The 26,668-nt window shown below is 35.8% G+C and overlaps 2 protein-coding genes across 3 annotated transcripts in view; one reads left to right on the plus strand and one right to left on the minus strand.

Annotated features, from left to right (window-relative positions):
- The window catches only part of LOC110376072 (potassium channel subfamily K member 6), a 67,848-nt gene that overhangs the window by 25,058 nt on the left and 16,122 nt on the right, over positions 1 to 26,668 (plus strand). The window contains exons 2-3 of one of the 2 annotated variants that reach the window (XM_064035509.1): positions 16,116 to 16,228; positions 21,229 to 21,333. In XM_064035509.1, the coding sequence (XP_063891579.1) occupies positions 16,129 to 16,228; positions 21,229 to 21,333 (205 nt within the window). In that variant the 5' untranslated portion in view covers positions 16,116 to 16,128. Of the gene's footprint in view, positions 1 to 16,115; positions 16,229 to 21,228; positions 21,334 to 25,523; positions 26,455 to 26,668 lie in introns of those variants that run through there. The other variant, XM_049847619.2, reaches the window with a different exon arrangement.
- LOC135117124 (exosome complex component MTR3-like) lies at positions 3,027 to 4,016 on the minus strand. The gene has a single exon (XM_064035577.1). It carries the CDS (start codon positions 3,953 to 3,955, stop codon positions 3,032 to 3,034), a length of 924 nt encoding a protein of 307 aa, XP_063891647.1. The 5' UTR covers positions 3,956 to 4,016; the 3' UTR covers positions 3,027 to 3,031.

Consider the following 26,668-nt stretch of genomic DNA (forward strand, 5'->3'; position numbering starts at 1 on the left):
TGATCGGAGTAGGTCTCCACCCCCTCCTCCACGCGCCAGTCAAAGACACGCGGTAGCAGAGCGGGGCTGGCGAACGAGATGTCCACCACTGACTCGCCCCGCATCCGTACACACGTGGGGACAGAACCCCGATTGAGGACGACCAGGCCTGCTTCCAGCGCCCAGTCCTCCACCATCCTACCCCGTGCATCTGTGCGTCGGGAACCCCAGGCCAAGTTCTTGGCGATTGTTGAAAGTAAGTTTATTTGTCTGTTACGATTTCAAGCAAAAATGGCTTAAATTATATTTAGCATTGAGATAAGATACTTTTATTTGGGTGCGGATAAATCAAATTGTACTTTCCCTGGAATTTACTTTATACTGGAATTATCCATCCGATGGAAAAGTACATAAGTCTGCAACGCATTCGTAAAATAAAAGCTTTTTCCACGAAAAAATACTTTCATCTTGTTGATTGTTTGTCTATCCATACCTATTGTGTCTATCTATACTATCTATAGGTAAGTAGTATTTATGGGTATGTAAAATAATCTGTTACAACAATTATTGAAATGATGCCAAAAATAAAAAAAAAACTGTCGATTTTTACGCTCACGACTTTTGTTAATAAAGATGTAGTATTCATTAACATATGAATATACTTATGCAGCATTCAGAAAAATCAATTCATCACCAAAAATAGCTATTCTCTCCTCCTGAAAAATTAACCTATGTAAACAGTAACCTTACAAGCACTTCGACAGTACACCTTTTACACTATAGATACTGTCAGTTAATGGAACACAATAATGGCTCCATCGAGTATTCGCAAAGCTTGTCACAACGTTCATGTTAATGTATAGCTTACTTTACGTCTCCCAAAGGTTTTGGGGACATACTTACAGGTGTATTTTTTACTGGAACAAATAGTAGGGTCACGTTGCACAATTTTTAACGGCAAATTACTTATTGGTTATTAAACTGGACTCGAATCTCGCCATAGAATGAAATAACTTTTATTCATTCTATGGAAGCTATCAAAGCAAAGACGAGCAAGTGCTCGTCAAGAGCTTTTATATAGCATTTAAACAAATCACAGATTACTTAATATGCAAAAGGTTCAGCAATGTCAAAAAATGGACACAAAATGATACATGTTCTTTTGAAATGAATGACCCACATACCTACCTCCAACATTGAAAACATTACCGTAGTAACTATTATAGTAATCTGTGACATTACCCAAATCTGATGGTTATATAATTTAGCAAAGATATTTTTCTTCATAAAATAGTTCCATTTCAACCATTTATTTCCATTTCATAACAAAGTTCTAGAAAGTTCCGCAATAATGGATTGTGTTGACGCGTAGGATTATATTCAAAGCGATCAGAACTCAGCAATGAATGAATATTAATTAAAATCTTTTCCTAGAAGTTATTCTAGTGAATGAGTAAAAGTTTTCTGAACATTTTCTCTTCAGTTTTCTACAAAGAGTTGTTTGCGTGGGCACTATAATACTCGGTTTTCATGAAACCGCTGTTTTTTCGTTTTTATTTTGTTTTAATACCGGAGTCCTTTTAAAAAGGATGGATTACGAGGATTGTTTTTTTAGTGGAAAATAGAATGATATCGGTACGGGGAAATATTGAAAACAAAACTGGTTATGAGTGGGCCGTGACTCGTGATTTGATATCTGCAAAAACATATTCTAAAAAATATAATAATATAAGCTTTGGACTCGTAACATGTCAAATGATAAAATTCTTTTCATATTTTTGTGGTCATTAAAATCTGTTAGTAATATTATGAAACTGAAGAGTTATATAGTTTGTTTGATTGAGCGCACCCAGGAATTACTGGTCCGATTTATAGATGAACGGCTTTCTATCTAAATACCTAACAAGCTACATTTAACCTTTCCTATACACGTAGGAGTTACAACCTAGTTAAATCAAAGCGTAAATTAACCATTCCTGTGATCTGTAACTAACTACTATAAATAGATGCTATTAATTACAAGCTAAAAATATAAAATCGATAGGTATCTGCATCCATAGGGACGTAGTGAACTTAAAAGCGTTATAAATACATTTTTAAGTTAATTTTAACTGAAATTGGTAAACAGTTTATGATGAGAGGAGATTGAAATTGCTTTTGCTTTTTACATTAATGGTAAAAGCTTGTGCAAAATTGTTACATTGCAGAGTTATTAATGAAGTGGGTTAATAAGGTAGGTAATTAAAGATGTAATTTATCATACAGTCGTATCTAAACTATATTTACATACTGTTTAAGTTTAGAGTCTAAACTTTAGACAATACTATTTGACCACAAAACAACTTAAAAACTTAAAGTAAACTTAAAACAGTATTTTTTGTACTGACTGACAGAATTGTCAACTGCATCAAAAACGGTCAGACCATACATACCAAAACTAAAACGTTCCAGAAAGATCCATCGCCCCCGTTTAGATATTTAAAAAAAGCATTCGAGAATTTTCTAACAGAGCATTCTATTTTCTACATCCAGCCAGTAAATTTCACTTTACAAAATCGACCTTTTTAAAAATCGAAGGCATCACATCCGTTCTTTATTTGAACGCGGAGACAGCATCCGTATCTACAAATTGCTGGCTGACCTACCCTCCTGAACTAAAAAGGTTACAGTTTATTCTTGGCAATGACGTGGGCATAGCTAAATGTGTTAACATTTCAGTCTGAAATTCAGGCCAGATTGCAGAACGGTTTTAGACTGTAAAACAATCGATAAGTCTGGGTTCTGCTTAATTAGAATAACAAATAGGAACTAATTTTAGTTTTGGATACTTTAAGATATACGCGGATTCGTAAAAGGTGCCTACATACAATATGATTCTAATTATAATACTGGTTCAATAATATAATAGCTTTAATTGAAACTTTTACGTTTTAACATGAGACATGGGGGATAACATGTTATACCTACCTACTTAGCAATAGTTAGTAACTAGTGGCATAATTTTCTCATATGATTTTCCCACAAATGAATTCTCATCCAGCATTTAATAATCTCATCCAGCATTTAATAATCTTTTCCACTCCTCCATCTTGGCGTTTAAAGCCTGTTCTCTCTCGTTGGCTTCCTCCTCCAACCTCTTTCGTTGTTCAATACACTTTAAAACATTAGCTACAAGCACCTTCTGTATCAGAGGTACAAGCTTCCCACATTCTTTTTCTAGAATAGTCATAGCTTTAGAAATACATTCCACATCCATAGAGCCGACTACCGTGAAGTCCGATATTTGCTTCAATTCTGACAGCATAGACAATGTGACAATACCATGATTGGTAGCAGTCTGTGGGCTTAATAAGACTAGATGTTCTTCATTTTCTGTTGGGTCCACGAACATCTTGTCGCCGATGACTGCGATAGAACAAGATGTTATTACATCATACATTGGGACCGCTGCATCGGCTAATGCAAGGCCAGCTGCGTTGATTGCTGCAGGTAAGCATGCTCCGTCATGCTCCAGAATGTATATGAACACATCAACCTGATAGTTAGGGAACATGTGTCTACAGACTGTGGGCTCCAGGGCTTTCCTGAGTGCCACAGACAAAGCTTTCTCTTCAGCGTCAGGCTGGTGTTGGCGCCGTTTGCGAGGGCAAGAAAATGGCGCGAATTTCACCTCACAGAATATTTGGCCAAGTTGACTAAACTCATTTTGGTGGGGGATTTCTCGCGGGTCAAACACGGAACAAACCACTTTTGTTTTTCTCAATTCTACGTACGCTGATCCCTTTGCTTGAGAAACCATATCGGTTCTAGCAAACATGCTACGAGCCTCGGCCAAAGCGCGGCCGTCTTTTCGAACTCCGTTATCATCTAGCAACTCTTTGTAAAGTTCATCATAAGTCTTTGAATGGTCCTTAGTAAAACGTTTGTATGACACACTATCTTCGGGTCCATTAAATCTTCGGTAATCCAGAGGCATTTTGATTCTATTTTCGTTTTGTTATGAATACATAAACCCACTTCACATAACCTCAAACCTAGACTAGAACTATACTTACAAAACTTCTAGAACTTCTAGAACCAAAAGAAAACTTCTAGAACCATACTTACAAAAAACCTGATAAACAAAACAACACAAAAATACTCCAAGAGCGCGTGATAAAACAAGTTAATAAGCTTGTCTATGGCCCCTAATATGTTTGACAGACAGAATTATCTGCACGTAGCAGTCTAACATCGTTCGTTCAACAACTTAATCCGCAGGGAAATCAAAATAAACTTCATCGCGCTTTGCAACTAGCCAGTATTTGCTATTCGAATTTCAAATCGTTGCATCATGGCGCTGGCACGCTTTGATTCAAATATCGAATGAAAATGCATAGACAATAACGAGATTGGAGGATAAAAAATATTGTTCCACAGAGATTTTATTAAAAGAAAATATTACTTTTTAGAATTGAAGGATTGTCCTTTTGAATTTGCTTTGATAACTTTGCCGATGTATAATCTTCTTCTTCTTCTTAGCGTTTATCCCGTCTTGTGACGGGGTCCGCTTTCCGTATCTTCTTCTTCCACTTCGCTCTATCCTGGACATCTTCCTACATTTGCCGATGTATAATAATCACACTAAATAAAACGAACACCAACGCGTAATTAATAATGCATCTTGTTAATATAGGTAATTGCCATCTTAGGTAATTACTGTAATTAGCTAATTGCTTACGTGCCTAGTTCCTAACAGGTGATAACTAATGCATAGCATCCATACATACTATATACCACTTATCATTCGACGATGTTATAGGCATGCATCTTCTTGAAACGCGATGGAAAAAGATTCTTCATAAAAAAACAATTAAAGCATGATGTTAATCTTTAAAATGATCATGGATAAAAGTGTAGTAGATAAACCCCACTAAAAAGGTTTGACACCAAACAGGGCTAACAAGCCATTTCATCGAATCACTGCAATTTGAACGCGTATAACAGCGCTTAGTTCCAGTTCCATTTTCAAAAGCAGTTGACAGTCGACCATGGAGAAAATCATTAGCGGAGGTGCCAAAACGGAAATTCTCCTAACAAAGCAACGCGCCAAAATGCGGGTATGCTGAGGACGATTAATCTTTGGACTCGATAATTTTTATAATACCAAAAATCGATGACAGATGTCTTGAAGAACCCGAACGCCTCATTAGTTCACTCGTATCGTTCTGGCCACCGTACGTATTTGAAATAGAACAAGGCGTCGGATGTACCTGCATTAAGGCGTCTCCGCTCATCTTTCCTTACTCCGTGCTCTCGACAAATACTGAGGATACACGTGTCGACACAGCAAACAACTGCGCTCTGTGTGAACTAGGCTTTATCGAATTTTGTTCGGAATTTCCAACGACTGAATTGTGTAGGCCCGGCTTAACAACGAAGAGCTGATGAATTAATTTATTTATATGGAAATATTCTGTTCGGTCACGATTTTAGGGGTTTCGTAGTCAGAATTAATTGATTGGATTTACTTTTTTGTCGAATGTGGTTTCAAATGAAATCAAAATGTTGGTTTGCTTAAATACCTTGGACTTTTAGCGAGAGTTTGTATTATTATTTATATCTCAGCTTAGCCTTAATTAAAAAAAGTTTATTAAAAGTTTATTTCACGTATCAAATTATGATTTTCATACACATTTCTTAAGTTAACAACTGGATATCGAAATCTCGTAAAAAGGACTAAAAAGGATGTTTTACATAAAAAGGCCGAGCTAAAACGAATATAACCGGAAAGTGTGCAGTGGCCGATGTCGGACGATATTAAACTTTACCCGGATTACCCGGCATCTACCCGGGTGAGCTGTGAGCTGATCACACGTTTCAGTTCGTGGAAATTCTGAGGGAATTAAATAAATGTCACTCGATGTTTATTTTAGTGAGTGGGTTTGTGGGAGGACGGAAAGCATGTTTAAATATTTATTTGGATGCAATTTAGTCTCAACTATATAGTTCTTGTATCTATAAAGTCCTAGTCTCTAGAGTCTGTGTAGAGCAGGACTTTATAGGTGTTTCTGAGGGACCTATTAATAGACAATGTCGGCTAGGAGATTAGCCAGCAGCGTAAGATATGGTGCACAAGCGTTTGCGCAGACACAGATGCACTGTCTATTCCATCACTCTCATAGCCCGATGAGATCTCGTGGAGTGGCGATGCAGTCCTTTAATAAAATTTTACTCAAAATTCTGATATTAAAATTTCCGATGAACTGAGTTTTACTGGTAAATGGATTTACTGATAGATTATCGGATTAAGGAAATCGAGTTTCGTAGGAAAATAAAACAAGTATTTTACCTTGTTTACTAGGTAACTTTTTTAGTGAGCATGGTTTAGTGAGTATTTATTTATTGATTGACTATTATGTTATACGTCTGATTAGACTGGAAGTCGACCCCAACATAGTTGGGAAAAAGGCTCGGAAGATGATATTATATCATACGTCGACATCGTGTTAACTGAAAGATGTCCACTGCTGGGCATAGGCCTCTCTCAAGTTTCGGTCTTCGACAACTGGCATCCACTGCTGCTTATGCCAGGATCCTTTCTCGCGAACTTTTCTACCCCATTTACCTACCTGGAACAAGCCATTGACAATTATAATCACCACACTAATAACACACACACACAAACATAAAACAAATGCAAACAGGATGTGCAGAGCGCCGATGTAGACCGTTATTAACCCGCCGGATTATCCGCCCGGCCTATCTGACCCGGTTGGGCTGACGTTACACTACCGGGTATCCGGGGGAGGTGACGGCATTTAATTGTTGGGGACACCTGAGTATATGGAATTACAGAATAATTGTATAAAAAATATCACTAGAAGATTTTAAAGGAATCCATACTTTTACTCAATCCTTCTCCGTGTGAGAGGACGCCTGTGCCCAGCAGTGGGACGATAAAAAGGCTGCAAGCAAATCAAACTTTCATAACATTTAACCTTTGTCAAAGTTTTGTATCTTTTTGAAACTAAGTTTAACTTAATCGTACATTTACCCTAAGCAATTACTTAAATATCATTCTCCTAGCCTCATTATTTCACAAAAAACAGAGCATATAAAAATCCCAACTTCAAAAATAAATTCGTATCATTCTTTAAGCTACACAAACTTAATTACTTACTACTAACTTAGCTTATTATAATAATAATTTCATAAAACCTAAAATTAACTTTAACTTGACACAGTAATATTAATGGAGGTATTTGAACTTTTCTCAGAATGACTCGGTGACCCCTAACTTAACCGAATAATTTATGTATTTACTTATTCGCTTTACTAGTTCTGTGCCGTGGATTTCAGAAGGCCATCGCGATTTTATTTTTGCAGTAAAAAAATATAATTGACTACATTCATTATTTTCAATTCTTGCGCTGTAATGGAGATCAGCGCATTCAAATAAAAATCTTTCGGCTTAGTATACTTCACTAGCGGCTCAATTCGATGTATAAACTTCAAGAATCATCCTATTTATTAGTGGAAATCCGTGTAGCTTAGCAATAGTTTTTTTATATAAATGCGAACGTTATGATATCTGTCCTATTAAGGTTTGTGGTTGGTTAGTATAGATTTCATAGAAAGATCAGAATTTTGTCGTGTCCTCATATTCATTCAGCAGTCACAGTGGAAACCTTAAACACTGTAATTATTTAAATGATTGTGAACACGCGAAAATGTCGTTGGAACTCGATAAATATGCAAATGTTACGTTTAAATAATTGATACAAATGAAGACAAAGTTCACGGCTTCGTAATGTGTTGTCGAATCGATGAATACTTTATTTATTTGGTACAAAAGGTAAAAGTACTTCGCTGTTAACCATTTCTTACATAATTTACCTGAAATTACCTTTTCTTCATATCTAGTAGGTTCACTTATCTACCAAGCCGTAGTGAGAGAATTTTCAAAACCCGTTTGTTGCCTTGTAAGTATAGAATAAAATCTTTTTATTTCAGACTTCACATGGATGCTAGATATATACCTAAGTATATAAGGTGTTACATTTGATTCCATGTTAACTTACAAAAAATTCTGCTCTGGAATTGTGTCCAAAAACCTAATGATTGCATTCGTGTTTCAGCAACTACTAGCCTAACCTAGGGAGTCCAAAGTAGACTTCGCCGTAAAAGCCCTTTTAAATCAATAAAACCTTTTAAAACGTTATTTATCGAATTACTGAAAAAACAACAAAAACAGGATTTAATTTTAAAACCGAGTGACCTCCCACGAGATGTTCGTCCGTTTTAAAAGCTCTTAAACAAATTGAAATCGGTTTCATCTCATAATGGACATTGGTCAGGTATGCCACATAGGTACCTATAGGTAATTAAAATGAATTCGGCCATTACAAGGCCTGTGAAGCAAATACGTACAGAAGCCTATCATCAATCTACTCAAATACGTCTTTTGCCAATCAATATTGAACCTTAAGCTTCAGTGATAAAGTTGAAAATCCATGAAGATATTTTATAGGTTGTTATAGTTACGGGGCGCGTGAATCAAATAAGTACTGTTTTGATAGGCTCATTAATAAAGTGTGACTTCATGTTGTTTATTTTGGTTGTTCGAAGTTATTTTCGCACGTGTTTTGTTATTTTTTGGGCAATTTCGCCAAGGACTATGTGAAGCGATGTGTTTTAGTTTCTTTGTATTTTTTTTTTATTATTAAACGCAGTATTTATAGAAAATAAGTTAAGATCCGATTTGAAACTTTAATTCTAGACTAGATAGCCTGTTTATCGAGTGTGGAAATGGTTTGTCTGGGTGCGTTAAGCACATAGTTTCTGCAGGACGTGTGTGGCTGTAAGTAGCCAATCATACCTATTTCGTCTAAATAATTAATTCAAACTATCCAAATTCAATAACATTTTACCTAAAGGTAGAATTCCGTGGATAGCGGCTACGACAGCCGCGCGCGGCTTACGACAGTCGTCGGCTGCGCGCGACAATAGTCAACCTATGAAAATGTATGGCACCGTTGCCGTGGCTCGCGACAGTCGCGCGCGGCCGACGAATTTCATAAGCGCGCGCGACGCAGCCGCGACCCACGGAATTCTACCTTTAAGTCCGTTGTACAGAACCCTTAGACTTGATATAATTAAGCTCCTACAATAAGAATGACCGACAAGTACCAATATAATCGAATACACAATCGAATGTTCAACTCAAATCGATTTTCGACTTTGACCTTGAGAAGGTAGACCAGTAGGAATGTTTTATTAACCCCCGACGCAAAAACGACGGGGTGTTATAAGTTTGACGTGTCTGTGTGTGTGTGTGTGTGTGTGTGTGTGTGTGTATGTGGCATCGTAGCTCCCAAACGGATGATCCGATTGTAATGCGGTTTTTTTTGTTTAAAAGGTATGTCAGTCGGGAGTGTTCTTAGCTATGTTTGGTGGAAATCGGTTCAGGTCTTCAAGGTCATCAGCTCGTTTGCTAGATGTGATAGGAATGTTACACGCTCAGTTTACTTGCAAGTATATGAGAGATCTGAAATTTGAAACACTAATGTCTTTTGGAACCACTGAGCTGGTCTGCTGTTAGGGCACGAAGGTAGGAGACGTAACCCTGAACTGCCTTTTAGTAAACCCATCGAGTTTGGGCTCGTTGAATTTGGCTTGACGAGTTCTCTTCATGTTTCTGATTGACGAGAACCTGATGCTGAAAATGGGATGTGGCGGATGAAACCCTGGAATGCCGGAATGAAACGGATAAACCGATTTATATTTTTGCTGAAAATCTAGAATGTCCAAAGGTTAATCTTTATTGTTTCTCAATCTGTGCAATTCTCCCAGAGCCAGTTTGTCATGAGGATTGTTAAACAGCTTCCTTTGGCCGAGATCGCATATAGCGACCCCATCTTAAGATAAAATAAATTAAATGAAAGAAGGAAAAATTAAGGAGCTCCTTTAAAAAGCATGAAATAAAATTAAATTATAAATTTAAAAATCCCCGACCAAAAAGTACGCAATAGTTATGACAAAAGGTTAAAACGTTAAACCCTATAAAAGCAAAAAATAACTTTTAACACTACGTAAACTAAATTTTGACGTGTCGGGGGACCGCTTTTTACCTTCATAAATACTTACATAAATCAAATGATACCTACCTAATTACAACATTCGTTTAAAAAAAAAAACGTAGGTATCTAAAGTAATGAATTAGAGCGGTCCCCCGACACGACAAAATTTAGTTTACGTAGTGTTAAAAGTTATTTTTTGCTTTTTATAGGGTTTAACGTTTTTAACCTTTTGTCATAACTATTGCGTACTTTTTTGGGTCGGGGGATTTTTTTCATAACAAATCGTTCAGTTCATTGTAGCTTCGTGTTCCAACAGCCTGATTGATGGAGGGCTTACATGAAGACTTTATTTTTAAGGAAATTATCGGCTAAGTATGAATTTTTATAGCTCTCGACGGTGTAATATAAAATGGTGGAATTTAATCGGAACTTTTTTGAGAGTAGGTAATTTTATTTTTAGTAACTGAGAATTTCTTATGCGCTTTAAGAGTGGGTAGGTACTCTGCAAACTTTTCTTCGGCCGATTGGGTTTTTGGGCTCGTAAATCAGTAGGTAGGTATGAAGATGATGTACGTACTACAAAGATCAGGTATTTAACCGGTATCAAAACGTCTAAAAACTTTGATTGGAATGAAGATTTTCTTAAAAAAAAAAACATTTGCCAATCATCGGGTAAACTGTCAACTGTTTAGTCTGCAGTGTGGTGTAGGTACCTACTCTAAAAGTTAAGTACAGAAGGTAGGTAATAAATTAAATATCAAAGACCCAATAACATTTAACTTCCTGTCAAAAGACGACTCGATACTAATGATCAAAGGAATCGATAGGTCTCTCGATTAAAGGGCTTCATTAATCTTTTCCAATAAATTATGATTAGATATCGATATTTCGATGTCAGTGATTTCCGACTTCAATTGCAGAAAGATTTGACAAGATTATTGAGATGATCAATAAATCGACTTATAGATAAATAAAGAATGGTAGGTAGTTAGATTACAAGTATAACTGTTTCTGAACTGATCTTAATAATTTCTGAACATATTAAATGAGAAAGATCCTGTGATAGGTGATCATTTTGAAAGCACATTAAGTATTTAGTGGTTTCATCTATCCTTTACTATTTTTGTCCATAAGCATGGTCTTATGAATTAAAAACTCTGAAAATACTAACTATCAACAACCCTCCGTGAAACAAGTTATTGACAAACATCTCGTAATACCCACTTACCTTACAACTGCGTTACACAAGTAAGCTGCAAAGATCAGATCATAATTCCCTTCCCAAAATACACTTAATGAGGTAGCCAGTGTAATCGGATTTGCAATATTACTCCGCCTTCTATCTGTGACTAGGTACCTATCGTAATTATACGCCAAGAAGCCTTCTTGTGTAGGAAGAAATCACATTGAAGAGCAAAAATATTGGGTCACTCTGAAAAATACTGGGATACTCGCTGCAGTTGGTTAAAAGTTGGGCTTTTGACGTTGAACCCTTTTTCTGAAACTGGATTACCCGGTGTTTACTTTTTGCATCCTGTTTTTTTTTAGGTTTTTGTGTTGTCAATGCGACGAAAGGATTACGTATGATTTCCATACAAAGGCACATTCGTTATAACTCAGTAGACAAAATCGGTGTAGATTCCATAGATTTAAATATTTGTCTACTACTCGTTCGTCCAGTAAATGCATTGTTTCCAAAGACAAACTCGTTCGGATGTTTAAATAGTTAGGTATCTATAGATAGCACCATGGATTTTTGTAGCTGACCTAGATTTCTTGCTTGGCAATGTACGACCTACGATGCAATAACGTCTTATATTACCAAGCCTTCTAAGGAGCTGCATGAATAAAAGAGATACATTACCTAATAGATACTAATCCGAGAGTATATTAAATTAGAAAATAGTAATATAACAAAGTAGAGAAAACATAATAGGTATTTTTTGTTTGTCTACAAAAAGATCCCAAATAATTAAAATCTTATGAAAAGTAAGTTAAGTAAGATAAATATAAGTTATGAACTTTAATTTGGACGTAGTTATGCAGAAACGTTCCAACCCACAAGTCACCCGAAATCGAGTTATTGTAATTGAACAGCCTAAAGTCTAGCATATGGTTATCTAAACTCAATATAATTCAACAATAAAACCTCTAGTACCTTTACTAGTTAGAATAAAAAAGAATACAACTGAAACACGTAAATGCTTATATCTCAAATTCAAGTTTAATTTGAGATATAAAGCATTTACGCGTACAGTGGGTTGGAACGTTTCTGCATAACTACGTCCATTTGACTCCATAATTAGCTTTTAATAATAAAAAGAAGACAACTAGAACATATTTCAAATTGCGATCTTATGATAAAAATACAACGCCCACATAAATCTCATCTTGCTTTAATCTTACAACAGTATGTATGTCATAAACATGATTTTTCCCTGAAACTTTATTACCGTAAAATCGTTTCAAGTCTCTGCCATTTTGTAACGTGAAACAGTCGTGGGATGACACCCACGTAACGTTATAAAATAACGTTATTCAACGTTATTAGACATAGAATAACAGTTATTTTCGTATCGTTTTAACTGAAGACTTTAAGAAAATAACTGCGTGGGCTAATTCGGAAAGTTAGAATTGCCTATTTTTGTGCTCCACTTAAGTTTTTATTATGTTAAACTGTTTGATAAGATGTTTATATTAAAGACGTTATTTTGGGAGTTAAGTTTTGAAGTGGCTTGCAGAATTAGCTGGCAGAATTGTATTATAGGAAATAATTATTTGTGTCCATGGTAGTTTATTTAAGTGACTGTGATGAGTTGTATTTTCAATAGGTTTACTTCAAAACAAAATTGAGTAAAGAAAATGTAATAAACCATCAACTGATGTGTATTAACAGGGTTGAAAAACCCGCCAAAATAGGTACCTACATAGCACGAAGTACAAACGAGGCAGTCATACAAGTAGGCCGTATGCCAACAATCTACAAACAAGCTAACTTTTACTATCAGCTGGTCTAAATCGTGGTGTTTTTGTGAAAAACGTCAAATTATTCAAACTAAAGTTTTTGGGGTCGCAGAAGTTTGTAACTGTTCTAACAATTTTAGATTATATTTTTTGTTAGACCGCATGAGGTCCGATGTGAAAAGAATTTTAATGCTGATAACAGCAAACTATTCATTATTATTCTTACACTTTAAAATCAGTTTACTTGTTGCAAACACTGTTTTTACATGATCATGGAGACCATAAACATAAAAAAACTTTCCTCGGATTTCAATAACCTATATATTCATTTTTTCATTTTAATTTTTCAAAATTTTACACAATTTGAACTAATTTCTAATTGCAAACTAACGTATAGACAGGTAAATGAAATCCACCGTTACAGATGTAAAAATAATACTTTTGTAAACGCAACGTTGAAGCTATTTCATCTCCTTCACCTATAATAAATTATCTTGTAAAATAACAGAACTATTTAAACAAACAAAGCCTGAAACTACAGCAACATTTCTCGTCGAACATTCTGGAATCTCGTGCCAAAATCGAAACGGGGATTCGTGAAAATGACAGCCTTTGTTCAAATACCACCTGCCGACAGATGACGTCATGTAGTGGTGTACAGTCGGCTACACAAGTTAATAACACAGTCGAAGTTATGAAATAGATGAATGCTGAAATCTCCCATAAGTTACTGGCACGACTGTAGGGTAAGATAATCTGGAAATCTGATAATTACAAATGTCACAGGTTTTGTAATTCAGATTTTAATTAACTGACTACTTGTTGTGCCTTACACTCTGCCGTTAAGATACGTAAGCGCCACTCATATTCATATGCAAGCGTAAGTGACGATGCCATCAAAAATGCTTTGGTGAGCTCTGATCACTATTTGTGTCTTTTTACTTGACACCCTCGCCCCTCGACTTCACAAAAGGAGGTTATCAGTTTGAACCATATTTTTGATTTTTGTGTGCGATCATGTCACGTTTTTGATGCAGTTTTCAGAATCGTATTTGTCTCAGACTCAGAAAAGAAGGCTTTAGGTGTCTTTTCTCCAAAATGAATGTGTTGAGATATTTGGGCTCAGTTTATTAAAATTAACCAAAGTGTTACTAAAGTTGTGCTGCCACCTGTACATAAACCTACTTGTACGTTGTAACGAGTATTTCAGTAACAGGTAGCTTTGAGTTCCGATAATATTGATAAGCTGTCACTACTCGACATGTGTTATCTCGGGCTTTACAACTAGATACAAGTATTGTACTTTGAGTCAAGTTCCACTGAAATATTGTTACAAGTTTTGAATGTAGGTAAATAGATGTATTCCGCCTCAGGGTAAGTTTCGGAGAATATTCCAGAAATAATATTTCTATTGAGTTTCAAAAGGATCTTGAATTGGGTTTTACAATTATTCAGCACACCTCTAGTTCTCCTACTTGTTTTGTTCGAAGACTGTTTTGTAACTGTTACAATCAACAGCCATGCTTAAAACTACGAACAAAATATTTATATATTACTTTTACATTTTTGGATACAATAAAATCCACCTTATTCTCATATTTTATGTAACCACGTAATCAATATTGCTCATCATTTCAATCATCAACCTATAGGTCGAGGCACACTTACCTAAACCATTAAAATTTCATAAACTTACATACTTTCAGATTACCCAACAACCAGTATTCAGTAAGTTTCCACCGATACGTAGAAAGCTTAAATAATAAATAGCTCTGTGCTGACCACCTGTCCACAACTCCGCACACATACACAACACACACACACACGCGCAAGTGTTACAATCAATATCATGTGGAGTGTGGAGTACTTGTTCAATGGGAATGAGTGACGTCAACGCAGAGCTTGCTTGTCTATGTATAGTACATAGGATTTGGTAGTACATCGGTCTTCTGTAAAGGTTTCTATGGGAATAAATGTTATTGACTTCTAAAATAATTTGAAAGGCAATGGCTGTACTATGTATCAACAGAGATAAAATTCAACGTGGGAATAAGCGAGATCCTGAAGTCGGTTGTAAGTTTTTATTAGCGATTTCACGATAAAGAAACAGTCGAAAAACCAATTATATATCTGTCATATAGGTCATTAAAAGTCTTACAAAACACGAGCAAGTTAATTAATCTCCCATACAACATTTTTTAACTACTGCAGATAAAGTAAGTTCGGTTGTCCTCATTTTAAAAAGTTCTCCTATTAATCGTAAAGTTGCTGACTCTTAACCTATCATTCATATGTGTAAACCCTTAATTATACACAAACCAATCTTCAAGCAAAACTTTACGAGGTCCCTTTATATTACAGTGCACAATCTTGGAGTGCATGATACAGAAAGTTTCACAGTCTTTGCAGTAACTGAGCTAACATTGCAATTTGTTCCAGTTTATTGCTTGTGGGCTGTAACCTAACTATATTTAACGTTGTGTCCCGATATGTTATTGAGATGCACTTGTTTTGTTGAAGTTTGTTTTTAATGCAGTTTAGTGAAGGTTTCTGAGCACCTGTAATGATATGAGATCCCTTTATATTTCATTGTACAATCTTGGAGTGCATGATACAGAAAGTTTTGCAGTAACTGAGCGAACATTGCAATTTGTTCCAGTTTATTGCTCGTGCCTGTAGAGATTGCGTTGTGTTACGATATATTATGTGATCGAGATTCACTTGTTTTGTTGAAGTTAGTTTTATTGCCGTTTAGTGAAGGTTTCTGAGGACCTTTGACTGTGGTTTATCTATTCATGTTTGCCTTATGGATAAATTATATATTAGGGAAATCAGCAATCCATAAGTATTTTTTTTATGTTTTATGTGCTTTGTTAAGGCCACAAACAAAATTGATTCAACGTTGACATCTCTTTAAAATTAAGTTCTAGGCTGACAGATCATTATTCTGCTGCCTTGCAAACTTTAACGTCCAGATTTCTGCCGTCTGTCGTTCTGTGGTCTTTTGTATCTTCGACCAACCCCGCTGCCTGAATTACATTATATACAAATGAAACAATATGATTTTAATAAAATGCACATTAATATAATTGACGTTATATTTGTCCCCAGATAAGCTACCACGATGAGGCTGGTGGTGCCAGGCTGCGTGAATGACGCGCGCAGCATACCCGCGCTGCGTATCTTTGTGCTCGCCTCCGCTATGGCACTCTATCTTACTATGGGTGAGTAGTGATTGCAGTTAAATAATATACATGTATAATATGATTAATATTTACTACATACGCAGTCTAAGAAAAAAATCCGAAAGAAGGATTTTTGCATCCCAAAGTCGCGTGTCTTTCCTACAAAACTATTTTGACCACTTAGGATCTTTCGCACTATGTGCTTATTAGTGAAATCGTTACTAATTAAATCTAGAAACATTGCTAGGATAAAGGTACCTAGGGCAGTGTCTAGCGGACATAGGTACTTGAAAGCTTCTTACTTTGGGCTTACCCAAAAACCTGAAATAAAAAACTTTGTTTTTGATTTACATATTAACGTCACGCCATGCTATTGAGCACACCAACTCGTTCGATCTTACTTAAATATTTAATTTAATTTTGAATCTTAAATTAATTCCAGTGAGAGAAACGCGTGACGTTGTTTATTCCTACACCCTAATATGACATTAAGCTTAATTAATGATTGTTCATAAATTAATTCCATTTCCGTGATTTCCTTTATGTTGACGCACATTTGCATGTGACATTTTCGAGAACAGGAATCCAAATGAATAACCATTGATATACAAAACATGTACCTTCCTACTTATAATTAGATTTTCTAGAAGTAAAGTCTCTTACGTGGACACTGACGGTACGGCTGGTCCACAAGTTTAAAGTCGCTCAGCGGGCTATGGAAAGAGCTATGCTCGGCGTTTCTCTGAGGGATCGCATCAGAAATGAGGTAATCCGTCAGAGAACCAAGGTCATCGACATAGCCTACCGAATCAGCAAGCTGAAGTGGCAGTGGGCTGGCCATATTAGCCGAAGAACCGATAACCGTTGGGGTAAACGAGTTCTAGAGTGGAGACCGCGCCTCGGCAAACGTAGTGTAGGACGTCCTCAGGCACGGTGGAGTGATGACTTGCGCAAGACGGCTGGCAGGAGCTGGATGCGAGAAGCCGAAAATCGATCTCAGTGGCGTGCACTTGGAGAGGCCTATGTCCAGCAGTGGACTGCGATAGGCTGATGATGAAAGTCTCTTAAGGCCATTCCCAATATCCTATCTATAACTGTGGTTTTGAATACAAGAGATAGGAATTTGACATTAGTTGTATGGAGCTTATCTCCAAAGGGTTTGACGCATTTGGTGCACTTCTCAACTTGTAGTTACACCATGCTCAAATGGCACACTTCCCAACTGGTGCTCTTCTCAAATTGTGAACTCCGCAAAAGGGCCCTTTTTAAATATAGTGGATATTTGGATATTGTATCTCTAATAAGCAAATTCGTAGCATAGATAAAATATTGGGAACGTTCGCCACTTGAGTGACTCTGTGGCAGCTTTTGATTTTTAATTTTCCGTGAAGTGTTATAAATCCTCCTTCGCTTGCAAACTTCTTTGACTTTATTGTTTCTTTTGTGAATTACCTTTTGATTAGAATTTCTTTGCTGGTTTCGGTTTTGTTTTGAGGAAATCTTTGCAATACTTTGTAATTAAGTAATTGTTTTGTTCATAATTAATTGTGAAATTGTTTGAAGTTTATTATTACGTGATTCGGAAGAAAATATTTTTTTATAGCGAATCGTTAATTGGTGGTGAAAATAAAAAACCTTGAATTCGAATTAAATTAACTTAAGTAGCTTTCATTGAATAGGGTATTACATGCATTTTTGAAATATACCTTAAATAAATTCTTTAGTCTTAATATATCCCTAAAAAATTAAAAATATTTTTTTTTCTCACGTTATGTACGAATATAAATTAATTGTTTTATCATAATTTCAAATTTTGCGCGTATTTCGCGAAAACGCGGCACACAACGGACGCCATGATTGTTTTTTGGTCATGACATCATTACGTTAGTAAACAAACTACAGCTGTCAGTAATACATATTTTGATATGTATTGAAAATTTTAATAATGAGTAATTATGCTCCGTATCGTTAGTGTGTTGTTTCTGAATGTGAGAACACTAGTGTAAAAACACCAGACAAATTATGCATTCAAGTACCAGTGGATATAAATATGAGAAACACTTGGTTAAAAGTTGTTTACTACCGTAATGACGTCATTAGCATGGCGGCGACATTTCGTAGTGTTCAAAGACAGATAAAAAAACCTAAAAACTTTAAACTGCAATAAAAAATATATTTATGTATCTTACGAAGTGAAACTAACATTTCCCGATTGCTTTTCCTCTAAACAATCATTGTAATACACTTTTAATTTTTTTCTCATCTAGACTAAAATACCCTATTGTAGCTTCATTTCAAACTCTGAGTTTTAATATTAGAATATGATTTTATAATATTTTAGTACCTAATGTGTAGTTACTTTTCTCTATAGACCAAATTCTTAAAAAATGTGCAATTTAGTCTGCAGACATTGCATTACAAAGCGACTAGAGTATCATACATAAATGACGATGCAGAAAGTCTTATATCGTTATAAATATTAGTGATATATTACTGGCACACGAACTGAATAAAAAGGTATTACTTTAGGTATTTGCTTTTTACTGGCCAAATGCAATTCTACTTTTAGCACATTTGGACTTTTTTTCGATTCTTATCATAGGAGCTGTAGAAAAATCATTAGGTACAGCTTTTCATAACAGTATTTTTTTTTTCTAATGAGGGTTTTCTAAAATGGCGTCCACGAGGTGGCAGCACCGAGGCGTCAGGTCCAGGTACTTGTCAAAGTGCTTATCTTTACTATGAACCGTGAACGATTTTAGTGATTTTTATTGTATAATTAAAGCACTGCATTAGTGTTTTACAATTACAGTTGAGTAGATAAAAAAACTAAATCATATTGTGTAAACAAATTCTAGTACGTTGCGTTATCTGCCGTTCAACGAGCTTTTCCTTAGTACCAGTGACTTTTGCACCCCTCTTTCTAAGCTCAATTTTTAGTTCGGAAAACTTATTCCAACCGTAGTCCATAATAAAATCAATAACACTTCCAATATAACAGAATTTCAATAAACAATTAGTTCGGACCCTACAATTCCATACTATTTGACAGCTGTTTGGACCAGACGCATACGTGGCGCCACCCTGTGGCAGAAAAATTAGAGAAAACCCTCATTAGGTACGAGGACTCCAATATCACATAAAAAAACATTAAAAAATACTACGTAGAATTGATTTGAATGCGTTCGAATTTCAAAATTAATGACATCGAAAAAGAAGATGGCCGTTCTAATATCGTTTTTCGATTTGTCCTTCGTCCTCCAAAGAAGTATGACAGGCCGTCGACTTTAATAAATAAATAGAAAATGATTTTAGCATCAACTTTGCCAATGAAAGTCAAGTCGTATTAGTCTGTATTTATTTGGCAAATTGCTGGAGATTGAGAGTGGTTTCATTGTGTGGCTTATCAGAAATTAATGAACGATGACTGGCGGCTTGACGGGTAATCTTTTACGTACAGATTTATCCATGGCAGCGGAATAAATATTTCAATATTTATAGGCTTTTGCAAATAATACAGTTGTTTTGCCTAAATCAAGGTAATATCTGGAAGAATTAAGTTGCTTTTAATTGCGATTTAACGTTTAAATTGCGATTGGCAGAATGGCAGAGTTCTAGTGCCTCGGTGTATGGTTTAAATATGAAAGAAGGCACGCTCCCAGTTCCTTGCAAAGAGGTTTTTTCTAGTGTTATTAACTTCTCCTTACTTTAATAAGTACTTAAACATCATGAATTATCAAATTACCACGGTATGTAAGTTTACAGACCTATAGGTACCTACCTAAATATGTCTAGTCCTAGAATAGTAAGGTAGGTTTTGTCTAGGTAAATAATACTTCCAAACAGTCTACCTAAAAATCCTGTCCTTGAAACGTAGGTACGTTATTTATTCAGCACCTGTCAACATAAAAACAGAAATAAACGAAACTATCGGGATTGTATCAACAATGAACAACTTTTCTTATTATCCTGTCACTACCTGTCTAAGGAGGTTCTATATCTACTAAGTTCTTTCCTCTTATTTACTCGAACAGTTCTATATATTATTAATAATGTGGACAATAAGAGATAGCAACTATTACATAATATTTGTTCATAGCTAAAAGAAGTTGTCATACCGCCTACGGTTATTATTATAGCAATTTATTTCTAACTGGCAACACACAATTACTTTGACAACTAATGACAGTTCTATCAATAAATCGATGTTTGTTTTTGAAAAAGAATTATTAAAAAGTCCCTTATGGTATTGAAGATAAATTAGAAAGATACTCACGTATATGAAATAAGTTTCCAAAGTATTGAATAATAAATGATCAATCACTTAACTGAACCAGCCTTCATATAGAAAACTCATTTATTTAATGAGCATTACGACTTTGTAACTTAGGTACATAAATATTACACATATATTTATATACTACTTTTCTGTAGGTAATGTATTAGGTCATCGGTTACTGAATATAAATTACAGAACAAATAAATATTTTGTAGGGACCTACTACGTTAGAAAATCGTAAAAAGCCTTAACCACCGACTAATTCTGATCTATCTTTATCGTTTAGTGCTTATTTTACAAAGCTGGAGAGTTTGTTTGATTGCTAAACTAATCTCACAATTCAATCCATACTAATATTATAAATAATAAAGAGGAAAACTTTGTTCGTTTGGTTGTAATGGATAAACTCAAAAACTACTAGACCGATTTTAAATATTCTTTCGCCACTAGAAAGCTATATTATCTGCGAGTAACATAGGCTATATTTTATCCCGGTGCGGGCAGTAGCTCCCACGGGAGGCGGGTGAAACCGCGGGAAATCGGCTAGTCTCAAATAAAATCAAAATTCTAGCGTTAAATGACCTATTCGGTGACCGATATAGACTGCTTTTTATCCGGGTGCGTTGATGACTTCTCACGGGTTACGGGTGAATTCAAATTGAACCAGCAGTTCCAGAAATTAGCGCATTCAAACAAAGAAACACAACAAACAAGTGGACTTGTTGTACCAGTTTGTAAAATCTTAAATTTTGTTACACAGGTGCATCAGTGTTCCAGGCTATCGAGGGACCCTTGGAGCGAAGTATAGGCGAGAAGCTCGAACAACTGAAAGCCCAGTTCCTGCAAGATCATCCCTGTGTTACAGGTGAGTTTACAACCAAAAAAAAATCCTTTACAACATTCATACCAATGTTTTAAAATGCGACAAATGTTGGGAGAAAATTGGCGTTGCCGCGACATAATTGACTTACATAAAATTGTACAATACATATCTCCGCATATTCTAAACCTTTAGTCGGCCGATAGTTGCATGATAGGGCCCTTAAATTAGTATGGAGATGGCTGGTAGTGCGCTTCCTATCGGGGAAACTATCGGCATAGTTTAGTCCGACAAGTTAAGAATTGCATTATTAATTTAGCTGGATTTGTGTTATTAGCAGAGATATTACTTTGTTTTGTTCTGAAAACGCTTGTACGTACATAATAAAAAGGTTTAAGTCCAATAGGTCTTCACATACGTAGGTTCTGCCTTATCAGTACACACAGCAGTACCTACGCACTAACTCCTAGATAATAAATAAGTACCTACGTAGGTACACAAAATAAACTAAACGTATCATGTACTTGCGTCAAGTACCACGGGTAACTAAACGTGTGAGGGTAAGGTTCAGTACCAATAAATTATGATGTAAACCTAGCCTAGTATGTACTGCTTTATACAGCCTAACGTTTTGTTCAGATTTCGCGGTTTTGACAGGATGAGATTGTTTGATCTCTCTCAGAAAAATGAAGCCCTCATACCTACTTTTTGCGATGGATTTGCTTTTATGTACAAAATTGCTATATAGTTAACAGTTTGCTATAGATGCTATTCCATCAGGGTTTATTTGTAAGTGAGCATCGAAAGAACTTACCTACCTCAAAGTGAGTCAACTCAATATACGTGATGATCAATTCCTCTATCGATAAACAATATGGGAATATTTCGGAACTAATATTTTTTGCAACCTTTCCTCAAGAAAAGTATCCAATATCGCTCATAAAACGCACTTACGAAAAAGTATAGATAGGGGAGATGCATCATCACCCGTGCGAAACGCGTCGAAAACGCTTAGTCTAAACAAGACCTTACAAATATCAAGTGACACACCCATTTCTCGTGGCTGACTTATATTACATCTTGCACGAGTAACAAGCTACTTTCACATACATAAGATAAATATTGAAATAACAGAAGAGTAATTTTACTGAGGAACATTTTAGTTATTACCTCAGGAGGTAGAAACTTGAGAATGGGAGTTTAGGAAGTGGAAATTGTAATATTCCTTAGTCAACCTTTGTTCTGTTAAAACTTGAGAGACGGGTGGTTCATATGTAGAATTATTAGTATACTTTGCATCCTTACGAAGGATCTTTTAGGTCGTGACGACGAATGATCTTATCAGTTTTTTTATGACTCTGGCAGGTAAACGTGCTAGAATTGTTTTTTTGTTGGTGTCGCTAAAGATGTAATCGACTCAAATCGAGACTGCCTTTAAAATATGCCTCTTTCAATTTTATTTATAAACCATCGCATCGTCATCGTCTTGAGTAAAGTTATTATCCGTAGTAATACTGTGTTTAGAACACGTTTTATCATAATGTGGTCAATGTTTATGGGTGCATGACCGTCCAAAGATTGACTTAAGTTAGTTACATTCAGGTAGGTAATATTTGAGCCGATATATATTATTTTTTTCTTTAAAAATTATGGACAAACAACATACACAAACATCGAATCCACGAGAAACATAACTACCCACGTGTAGTAAGAAAATAAAAGTATTTATTTACCCACACGTTCAGTACAAAGTGCAACGCGTGCCCATATCTCAATAATTGCATATAACTAAGTATACAATAAAATTATCTGGAATCATGTCGTGACCTATTGATGCATTATCTACAGATGCATTAGAAGAGGTCACTTGACCTTAAACAATTAGCAATAAGTAGTCATTAATTAATGTAGTTACCTAAGTTAAGTGGGAAGAGTGACTTATCCATGACCTCACTTACGATGATAACTTATTGCTATATTCTTTCGTAAGGACTTTAAAATTTGGCATTTGAAAAGTTTTTCACATTGAAAAAACCATACCTTTACCCACGATTCCACTCGCTGCCTGAACTACTTCCCGCGTCCAGACAAAAAGTATGTGTTAAAAGTATCTTTACCTATGTGTTAAGCGGCTTGCAATCTTTATCTTTTTTTGACACTGCTCATTTCGCTCAGCAGTTAGATTGAGATTGAGAGATAGGCCTCCAAATATCCAAACCCACAAACTTTCACGATATCTCTTCGCTATCACAGCTAAGTTAACCATCTAGCAATTAACAACATACCTATGTACTCACAAGTACAAGTAAAGTTCACATATTGACAAGCCCCTGCAGCAGATAACAGACACCTACGTGATAGCATCATGCGCGAGTTCAATGATAACAGATTGACGTAAGATTCAGTTAGTGCAAGTGACATGATCCCTTGCATTATGGGGTAAAGTCAGATTAATTGCATTAGGTTACTTTATTGCGTTGCTAGAAAAAAAAGTGCATCTAAAGAAACCAAACTTCCTACCTACGCCATTTAGTAAAAGTAAAACAATTAACCGTACTTATGCACTTGCAAGTAAACTGCACATATTGACAACGCCCTGATGATAACAGACAGCTACGTGATAGCAGCATGCTTGAGTTCACTGATAACAAATGACGATAAGAGATTGACGTAAGATGCATTTAGTGCAAGTGAGATGCGTTAGTGCAAGTAAGATGATGATTTGCGTTATGGGGGTAAAGTCAGATTTATTGCGTTAGATTGTTCTATTGCGTAGATTCCTTTAATGTTGACTTTCATTATAAAATAAACTTCCGTCTTAGTTAGCCTATATAGTTTAATCGTGAGTTGTGGCTCATGGCTAAGGCCGGTCTGTAATAATAACCGTCTGTAACTTTGAAAGTTTTAAGTTGTTAAAGAAATATCAAAGAGTGTTTCCAGAGATGTTTATTTTTAGAGATCAGTTTCAGATTTTTTTACGCTTAACAAGAACTGAATTAATCCAATCCAGCGATTACTGCGAATGACGAGGATTTTGACCTGACGCGCGGTTTTCAAATTAGTGAACTGCACATAAACTATTCATATTTATTGCTTTTCGTCACGGTTGCGCAATGTATTTCCCTCAGGAAGATATCGAATCCACAAGAAACAGCTTATACTTTATAATCAGCAGGAAAACCAATACATAAGCTAGACATACATAGGTATCTAACATTGATACTACACATATCAAGGTATTTGAACTTTTACCGTATCAAGTGCCGAGGGGCCAGCGCGTGGACACTTACCCTTAGGGTTACCAGCCTATAAAATCTAATATTATTTACTATCTATTATACAGGACTCGGTTATAAATGCTATTGGAAAGGTTAAATAAAAAGGACCCATAAGAAACTATGATACAGCTTTATTCAGATATACTATGATTCAAACTTTACGAATCAAACGCTATTTTCGCGACTTCATGTAGATTATAAAGAAAAGAGAGAAAGTCTTTGTAGCTGAGTCAATAGTCTTTTAACACCAAGGAACCTAACTATTTGACATCCTCAGTCCCTATGAACGTATACTTACTTAAATGTGTATACGAAAAATCTTCAAAAAATAAATGATTAAATACGAAACTGTACACTGTACACTTACGTAATATTCCCCAATTATTACAACCCAAATAAAAGTCGAGAGTCTCCGAGATTTCCTGATATCTTTCATAAGAAGCCAGTCGTGTTTCTTTATTTATGTTTCATAACGAGTTCTTATCCTCTCTGCGAAACTTGAAGTTATATACTTCGCGACTGTAGTCTCTTCAATAAGCCTAAACATTCAAATATTACGTCTTTTACTAGCTCATCCCGTGGTTTTACTCATTCCCTACAGTTAATATTATAAAGACTTCTTGACGCGGTCTTCAACTAAAACTACTAAATCAATTTAACGATATTTGGAATATTCTAGAGCCTGAGAAAGGATTATCCCGGGGACAGCTAGTAGATGATCTAGAAGCAATGTTTGCCATTTTACTGAGAAAAGCGTGAGATTCCCACGACAATTTAATAAAAAAAATACTTTAAACACTTAATCCTAGATGCAGCGAGCTGTATCATAAATTAACAAAATTAAATTATTCAAATTAATATTACAATGACAGGACATAAAACTTTATTCAATAATTTATCGCTTATTTATTTTAAATAACATATTATGACATCGCAACGAGCATCGTTACGATTATAACGTTATTTAAACAGCGTGTAGGTCTCCGTGATAATCACAATCTTATTATCTTGGGTACTTCACAAATAAGAAGCGACGACGCACCCAATAGAAGCGTTTGCTTTTAATTTATCGTGGAGTCGACTCATGCGCTCAGTCAGCCCACGGTATCTGTCGCGACCACTACGCAGCACGTTCCTAAGGCTTCCGCCATATTTAAACCCAACCAGTTCTTCTAAAATGCATCAAAATGGTGATATTCAAACTTGAAAATTGTCGCCGGGATACTAAAGTGACGGAAATATTCGCGCTTTTCGTTGAACCTAATCATCCGAAGAGGTTTTTCAAGTACAGTTGACCAATAACCCGTAAGTTCCGGGATTTTCGGTTTGCGTTCTGGAACCCCGTGGACTACCGACAAGCCGGCTAGGTTAAGTGGGCCGCGATAGTGTTTTGTTTTTTATTGGTTATTCAAATCTCGAATTTTGGAATGTGCTTTTGAAAATGACTATGGATTTTTGATTATAAAAATAAAAAAGTTTTTATTGGTTTCGCGCGTTAAAATTGTTTGACATTAACTTTTTAAAATGGAGAAGCAGGCTGGTAACAAGTATAAGCGGATCCACTCCTACGGGAGCATGAGTTCGAGGAGTGATGACGACATGATCGTGCACAGTCAGCTGTTTCCTTACCACAAGAAAATGGTGGTCGAGAGGGAAATTTTGTACGAGGAGGAACATCCCCCTTTCCAGCCTTTGATAGCAACGAGCAGGTTGTTTGGGAAAGCGAGGTTCACTTTTCTGCTGTTGTTCTACGTGGTATTCTACATGGTCTACTTGGCGTCAGGGGCGCTGGTCTTCTCAGCTTTGGAAGCGCCGATGGAGAACCAAATACGTCTCGAAGTCATAAGGGCTAAGCAAGACTTTATGGCGCGTTATCCGGATATTTTGGGTAAATATTTTTTCAGGCAGCTTTTTGTCAACTCACAATTTAGGACAAGTGTCGTAGAAATTAACAATCAAGCCATACAAGTTTTTATGACCACCAACGGAATACCAGTTTTCATCTAACAAAAAACCGCATCCAAATCGGTTCATCTATACGAACTACAGACAGATATAAGCTGGCAAACTTATAACCTCTTTTTGCGTTTGAAATAAAATAG

The sequence above is a fragment of the Helicoverpa armigera genome, chromosome 7 (genome assembly GCF_030705265.1).
Source record: "Helicoverpa armigera isolate CAAS_96S chromosome 7, ASM3070526v1, whole genome shotgun sequence".
NCBI classification, from domain to species: Eukaryota; Metazoa; Arthropoda; class Insecta; order Lepidoptera; family Noctuidae; genus Helicoverpa; species Helicoverpa armigera.

Coding starts and splice junctions, on each gene's coding strand:
- LOC135117124 (XM_064035577.1), bottom strand. CDS start 3,955: ATGCCTCTGGATTACCGAAGATTTAATGGACCCGAAGATAGTGTGTCA.